At 56.4% G+C, this 7,828-nt stretch overlaps 1 protein-coding gene across 2 annotated transcripts in view; it reads left to right on the forward strand.

Moving 5' to 3' along the window:
* The window catches only part of CAMK2A (calcium/calmodulin dependent protein kinase II alpha), a 69,419-nt gene that overhangs the window by 25,176 nt on the left and 36,415 nt on the right, over positions 1 to 7,828 (forward strand). For both annotated transcript variants that reach the window (XM_004696723.2, XM_004696724.3), the window contains exons 3-5: positions 109 to 168; positions 6,875 to 6,929; positions 7,648 to 7,713. In XM_004696723.2, coding sequence (XP_004696780.1) covers positions 109 to 168; positions 6,875 to 6,929; positions 7,648 to 7,713 — 181 coding nt within the window. The remainder of the gene's footprint in view (positions 1 to 108; positions 169 to 6,874; positions 6,930 to 7,647; positions 7,714 to 7,828) is intronic.

The raw sequence follows: 7,828 nt of genomic DNA on the forward strand, positions 1-7,828 counted from the left end.
CCTGGCCCTTATCTGCCCCCCTCCTGGTCCTTATCTGCCCTCCCTCCTGTCCTTACCTGCCTCCTGCCTGGTCCTTACCTGGTCCCCACCTGGACATCTGTTTTTCAGATCATCAGAAGCTGGAGCGCGAAGCCCGCATCTGCCGTCTGTTGAAGCACCCCAACATTGGTGAGCCCTGGGAGGGAGAGTGAGAGGTCTGAGCGGAGAAGCAAGGGGCAAGGGCATGTGGGCGTTGGTGGAGGAAGTGCTCTCCTTTCTGGGAGCTGAGGAGGGGGCGTCTAACGGTCTCCACCTTCCTCAGAGACCAGCTTGGTTGGGGGAAGTGTAAAGGGGGCCCTTGCTCCCTGCCTACACTGCCGGCAGCCGCCTTCGGAAAAGCTGTTTCTGGGAAACTCTTGGAGCTCCAAGAGAGACAAAAATAGGCCAGGAGGAAAAAAGATTGGCCTGGATGGCGCAGCCCACTCCCCAAGCCCACCCCCATGCTGAGTCAGCCTGGCACTGTGGCCCTGCCTCCTCCCTAGCCCTGCCGCCCACTTCTCAGGGGTTGACCGCATGCGGGCTGCGTGGAGAGGCCAGCCATGCAGGCGAACCAGGGCAGGGCCAGGGCAGCGGCATCTGCTGACCCAACACTAAAGCTGTGGGTAACCACTGCCTAACATCCTCTCCTCCACCCCTGCAAGTTGGGGCAAGGTGGGAGTGGGAGGCTGCACCCCTGCCCACCAGGCCTCTGAATCGTGAAGGGAAGAAGTGCAGGTTTCAGGCCCCGTTCCTCCAGGAATGGCTGTGTGACCTTGAGCAGGAGCGCTGCCCTCTCTGAACCACTTTTCTCCATGTCCACACAGAGAGGGCTGCCCGTCTTTAACCACTGGGGCCTTGTGCCAAAGGCAGCTTCTGGTCCCAGGGGCTGGAGCTCAAGGTTGGACAGGTCTAACACGCTCCTTCCAGCTGAGGCCACGGCTGATAGACAGATCCACTGCTTTGGAAGCAATGTCCAGGCAGTCTCTCGGGGATGCCCCACCTCTGACCGCCGCCACGCCTTCTTCCTCTGGGAGACCAGCAGCTCTCCACTGCCCAGGGCCCCAAGGGTTAATGCTGCTGCTCAAGCTGGCACCTCCACCTGCTATTTATACCCAGAAGGCACTGCCCCGTAGCTTGCTGGGGAAGGGGAACAAAGCTATACAAGACAGCCAGAGGCCGGCAGGGAGGAATCCCCGCTTGGACCTGCTTCCTGACCTGCTTCCTGCTCACGGGGCAGCCTTGGGCAGCCCCCATCCTCTCTCAGCCTCCAGCTCCCCATCTGTGTGACGGAGGGGGTTCGTGTGATCGCCGACTATTAAAGCCCATGGTTCTTATACAGGCTGTCAGTTCTGGAGGAAGGAGGAGGGGTTGTGTGTGTTATGGCAGGACTACAGCCGTCTCCGGTCAACCTCCGGTCCATCTCACGCCCAGCTATTCTGGGACGGGGAGTGATGGGCTGCAGGCTGACAGGCTGCAGCTCAAATTCTGGGCCTGCTGCTCAATCGCTGGGTGAACCTAGGCATGTTGTTTAGCAAGTCTGAAGCTGATTTCTCTGGAATGTGGAAAGGACAGCTAGCTCCCTTGTAGGACTGGGATGATGTTTATATAACACATGGCACCAGGGTTGTCCCCAGGTAAGTGTTTATCGTCACCAAGCCATCTCATTTTCCCCCTGGCCTCCACCTCCCCCACAGAGTAACCTTACTTAAGAAGGACCCTCCAGCCTGAAACCCTGCCCTAAGACCATAGTTTCTCTGTCCTCAAGGTAGCTGGTCACTGCAGCATGGCTGTTGTGAGGAGGAGACTGGGCATCCGACCCACCTGGTTCAGATCTGAGCTCTGCCATCTATTAGGGGTTTGCACTAAGACAGGCTATATGGCCTTCTTTGGGCCTCAGGGTCCTCCTCTGTGAAATGGGGGTCACCACTGTGCTCACCATCCAGGATGTGCCAGCCCAGCAAGCAGAGCGCTCAGCCGGAGCTTGGTAGATGGGGGGCTCAGGATGTCCGTTGTCCTCTCCCAAATGGTCAGCCTCGCCAAGCCATTACCTCTTTCGTTCAGTCAGACGGTGACAAGTGCCTCTGAAGAGCCTGGGTGGCTGCTAGGCTCTGGGGACGTGTGGATGGACGGAGGCCCAGGGAGTGGGTGCTGTGATGGAGGAGGCAGACGCACATGTTGCCGGGGCCAACAGAGCATCTCAGAACAGGAAAACCCTCAAAGAACCGTCAGCTGCTGCCAGCAACCTCTGCCACCGTCCTGATCCCTCAAGCATCCACTTTAAAGCAAGTTGTAATCTGCCCCAAGGAGGTGCACAGGGGTACAGAACCTGAGAAACCTTCAGAGGCCTAGCCAACCTGCTCAGAGAATCCAGCCAAGATCACTGGCTGCTGCCTACACCTGGCCACGGGGACTGGCCCGGGAAGTCTCCAGCGCAGCGTGGGCTGGTCCCGGTGTGCTGAGTACGAAGTCTCTTTATCTCCCTCGTCCTGCTTCCTGGACTATTACTGCCTATTGAGGAGGCTCCTGGAAGCCCACCCCCAGGATCAGAAGCCGTGGGCTGTGTCAGGAGCCACGTGAGAATGCAGAAGTCGGGTCAGGAGGGGTGTGTGGTTGGTTGATGGTGACGTTGTCACCTGAGCTCTCCCGTGTGCTGAGCATGGTCCTAAGTACCTTATGAGCATCCTCTCATTAATTCCTCATGGCAGTCCAGCGGGATTCTTAGCAGGGTCGTGAGGAATGGAGGCCCAGAGAGGCTAAGTCATTTGCCCAAAGTCACACAGCCAGTAAGAAGCAGAGCTGGGATGTGAACCCATCAAGTCTGACTCCAGAGCGCATGTTCTTAGTCGCTCTATTTTAGCTTCCCAAGTGGATGAGCAAGCACACTCCCTTCAACATCCAAGAAAACCGGGTACGGATACAAATAGGGCAGGAATGCCAGACATTCATGAGCCCAGCTTCAGAAAGAAGTGGGTGACAGATGTGTTTGTTCTACGACAATGCTTTCAAACGTCAAAAAGTGACAGCACCACTCAGTCCTCACAGACAAACCTATCACTCCACTGGGAGGAGGGACCATTACGACCATGCCCCACGGCCTGCCCCTCGACTGGCCAGAGTCATTGCTCTGGGCAGCTGTGGCCAAGAGAAGAGGGGCACTCTGTGTGGAAACAGGATCGAGACAAGGGATCCTGTCTCCTGAACTCCCCACTGTGATTCAGCCATCCCGGATACAGCGACATAGGCTGTGCACTGCCTGATGGGGCTGGAGTCCCGCGGGCTCCCTTCACCAGATGCTCAGAGGGACACCTTCTATAGTCAGCACACAGGCACTGTCTGAGCCAGGGACAGCAAATACCAGGTCGACGCCAGCCTTGTCTATTTCCCTGTGCTCCGAGGACCCCTAGAGAGATGTGGGCATGGGGTTAGAGGACGGATCTGGGAAGCCAGTCTTTGGTGGAGGGAGGCCCTCCCACAATGTCACTGACCCATTCTAAGAGACCTTATGAGATGAGTCTGGCCACCGCTGGCTTCTCAAAGCTTCTCACACTCGAGAAAGGAAGACTCATGCAGCTGCCTAGGGCATGGGGCATGCTGACCAAGAGTCCACTTGGAGGAAGACGGGGAATGGAGAGCTCTTTCCCCAGAACTTCATCTTGATGCACAAATAAAGCATGTGAATTACAGATACGCGAGGAGACAGATCATTGTACAAAGGGATTATCTCCTATAATCCCTAGGAGAGGGGTCATGGGGGTTTAGTGGTTACAAGTTGGACTGCTAAGTGCAAGGTCAGCAGTTTGAAACCACCAGCCTGCTCTGCAGGAAAAAGATGAGGCTTTCTACTCCCATGAAGTTACAGTTTCAGAAACCCACGGGGTGGGGGGCTCTACCTTGTTCTATAGGGTCACTAAGAACCAGAATTGAGTTGAGTTATAATCCCGGGGGGGGCTCTACCTTGTTCTATAGGGTCACTAAGAACCAGAATTGAGTTGAGTTATAATCCCTAGGGAGCCTAGTGCTATAGTTGGTTCTGAATTGAGCTGCAAGGTCAATGGTTTCAAACCCCCAGCTGCCCTGATGGAGCAAGGTGAGGCTGTCTGCTTCTGTCAAGTTTCACAGCCTCAGAAACCCCAGGGAGCAATTCTACTCTGTGCTACAGTGTTGCTAAGAGTTGGAATCACCTTGACCACCATGGGGGTGGGGATTATTTTCCTCTATAACTCCACCAGCTGGGAGGGCTGCTGGAACTATCTGGGTGGGGCGCGGGCTGCAAAAACAGATACCTACACTTCATCTCCCATTATGGACCATAGTGCCAGTCTATCACCACCAGGGAGCACTGAGTAATTTTCTCTTCTGAAAAGGGGGCAGTAGGCCAAATAAGTTTAAAAAGCTGTGATCTAGAGCTAACATTCTATGATATATGCTTCCATGCTTGCCTCTTACGTGAGTGTGCACACAGGTCCCTGGAAGCAGAGCCTGAGGGAGAGACTCAGGGCGTGGTGGTTTCCTGAGGGATGCTCCCTCGGGACACCTGGGAGGGTGAAGCTGGGTGGGGAGAAGGAGCTGAGCAAGACCTGTGGTCTCAGGTCAAGTCTCAATCCGAGTCGGGGAGAGGGGGTGTCTCAGAAGCATGAACCACATGGACAGGGGGACCAGTCCTTCCTTCGCACCACCTTGTACCCTTCCCCCTCCCCCCAGTCACTAGCTGAAGGCTGCAAGGTATCCCTGTGGGCCAGGTGGCTCCCTGTGCTGAGGGTCGTTCTCCAGAAGAGGGGGTGGATAGGGATTAGCAGCTAGGGGGAACAGCATGTCCCCTTGACTGCATGTCTGCAGATTTTTTAAGTAACTTGCTGATAAGAGTGGAAGCAGTGTCACAGGTGCTGGGAAGAAGCCCTGGCTGCAAGATGGGCGAGCGCTCCACAGCTCACTGAGATGTCCCTGCTTCAAGCCCGGGCAGCAGATCCACAGGACACAAGCCTGGCGCTGTGGTCCTTTCCAAAAGATTACAGCCACAGGGCCCCCTGCAGCTGCTCTCTTCTGTTGGAGTAGTGAGAGGTCCTGTTGATTCTCAGCCGGCTGGAAGCGACACCAGCAATCGATGCTCGTGGAAGCAGCCATCAAGAGAGCAAGTGGCATGCTGCATTGGGCAAATCTGCTACCAAGACCTCTTTGGAGTACTGAAGAGCAAGGGTGTTGCTTTGAGGATGAAGGTGCGCCTGACCCAAGCCGGGGGATTTTTTTTTTTCCATGAGAAGAAGACAAAACTTTGATTCAGTATATGTGTCAAAGAGAAAGCGACGGGCATGGGAAACAGACAGGTACACCATCAAGAATATGCCCAACTGAGTGGTGGCCATTTTCAGTTCCCTCGTGTGCAGGGACTTCGAGTGAGGAAGACAGAAGAAGAATCAATGCATTTGAATTGTGGTGCCGGAGGAGACTCTGGACAGTGCTGCGGACTGCCCAAGGGACAAACACATCTGTCTCGGAAGAAGTACAGTCAGAATATTCCTTAGAGGCAATGCTGGGGAGACTGCCTCACGCGTCCTTTGGACACGTGGTCAAAAGAGAACTGTCCCTGGAGAAGGACCTTATGATCAGTAATGTAGAGAGGCAGGAATCCCCTCAAGCGATGGGCTGACCCTGTGGCTTCAACAAGAGGCTCAGGCACAGGACCAATTGTGAGGGTGGCGCAGGACCGGGCAGTGTTTTGATCTGTCGTGCACAGGGTTAGAACTTACTCTATCGATCACACCCAACAGCAAAACGCAGGCACTCGGAACAACCTGCTTTTCTGCACCAGGAGATCTATATAAGACATCTTTCAGCAATTACGGATAAACACGGATCACTGTTGAAGGCTTTTTATTTTGTTTCAGTTTTTCACTGAAAACTGTGTTCCTTTTGTCCGTCCCCCTGGTGTTCACAGACTGGGCTCCACTCTGGCTACTCACTACCCACTCCCCAAACCGCAGGTACAGGTAGGACGGCCTACCCAAACCCAGAGACTCAGGAGTGAGTTGCAAACTCAGGCTCATGGTCACGCCCATGTGGGCTTGTGGGGGGGAAAGGGTCTTCTGTCACCCGTGAACAATTCTCCCTCATCTCTTCCCCCCAAACGCACCCCCACTGTCGGCTTCCTGTGGCTCCAGAGAGAAGTACATTGCACATGTGCACACGCACGCCCTGGGTACAAGTTCTGTCCCTTGCTTCCTTGCCCAGCAGTGCATCTGGAGAGGATTCGGCCCCACAGGCAGGTCACCACTGCCCTGATTCACAGCTCGGTCATCCTCGATCATCGTCGCTGAACGGAGCCGGCCCCAGGCAGGGGTGTTTTCAGGGTGGGGCTCAGGGCCGACATGAACCCGTACTGGGAACCCAGCCTGCGTTGAGTGTTCAGCCCCTTCGGCTCTGGAAGCCCGGAGGGCAGTTTTCAGGGCACTGGGCCCCAGCGAGCCCTGCCCCTGTTCTAGGTAAATGAGCTGTGAAGAGATGACCGGGGACCCTTGGTCCAGCGCCCTGGCTGGCGCCGAGCGAGCACAGACTGTATGCCTCCCCAACTCCCACAGCCAGTCCAGGAGCTCCCTTCTCAAGGCTGGGCGTGGGCCCCAAGGCGCAGAAAGGCAGAGGCCAGGGCGGGGCGCATGTCATCAGAACAGGGGTCCATTGCCTTGCGATCCAGATATCTGAGCACACGGTGCTGGGGTGGGTGTTTGTCAAGGCACCCGGTGCCTCCTTTACGCTCGGTGGCTGGCTGAGCAGTCGGCATGCCCGCTGTAGGAGGGTGCGCTGGGGTGGGGTGGGGGGTGCACCATGGACCCAGGAGTAACCGGCTGCCTGTGCCCCTCCACAGTGCGGCTCCACGACAGTATCTCCGAGGAGGGACACCATTACCTGATCTTCGACCTGTGAGTTTGGCCCCAGCCTGGCATGGGCCAAAGGTTGGGGAGGCGGGCAGCCTGGGCAGGGGTGACCTGCATGGTCCCTGGGCTGAGGAGTCCCCAGTGTCCTGGGCTGGGCTGAGACCCCCCTTCTGGTCCAGGAGCTTTGTAAACTCGGTTTCCCGCTGCATCGACAAACATACTCACCCTTGGGAAGCCAGCCCCATCGAGACTTGTTTGCCTCTCTTGTCGATTGATGGCCACTGGGGCTGGTTTCCCGTTGACAGCCGCCAGATACAGTTTCCTTCTGGAATATAATTACATGCTCAGTGCCCGCGATTTAAGGGAAAGTAACCACAAAACAATAGGCTTTGGTGGCACTCAGATTGGCAGGAAGCCTCGGCAATGCCGGGCTCACGTGTGACTGTGGAGCTGTGAGTTTCCAGCTACTTGAGTGATGTGCTCCCAATGTCCCAGCCCCATGGCCAGCCGAAACCCGAGGAGAAGCCAGGGGACAGAGGGGCAGGGGGCCTGGGGGTCAGTGGGAGCGTGTATGGTGGGACACTAGTCATGGGAATGCAGCAGGGACGCCCAATTGGCCCCCAGGAGTTTGGCCCCAGCCCCCTCCTTTGGGGGCTGAGGTTCTCAGGTACTAGGGACCCGCCCTTCACTCCCTGGGGTCTCCTGTCCACTAGGCTGCACCTGCAGCTTCTGAGGTGTGTCGGTTCCCTGCCTGTGTCCGCAGGGTCACCGGTGGGGAGCTGTTTGAAGACATCGTGGCCCGGGAGTATTACAGTGAGGCCGATGCCAGGTGCGTGGGGCAGCGTGGCAGATTCTCAGCCGGCTGGAAGCGACACCAGCAATCGATGCTCGTGGAAGCAGCCATCAAGAGAGCAAGTGGCATGCTGCATTGGGCAAATCTGCTA

Source organism: Echinops telfairi, unplaced genomic scaffold, assembly GCF_000313985.2.
Source record: "Echinops telfairi isolate 266 unplaced genomic scaffold, ASM31398v2 ScPeMD7_7469;HRSCAF=8507_0, whole genome shotgun sequence".
NCBI classification, from domain to species: Eukaryota; Metazoa; Chordata; class Mammalia; order Afrosoricida; family Tenrecidae; genus Echinops; species Echinops telfairi.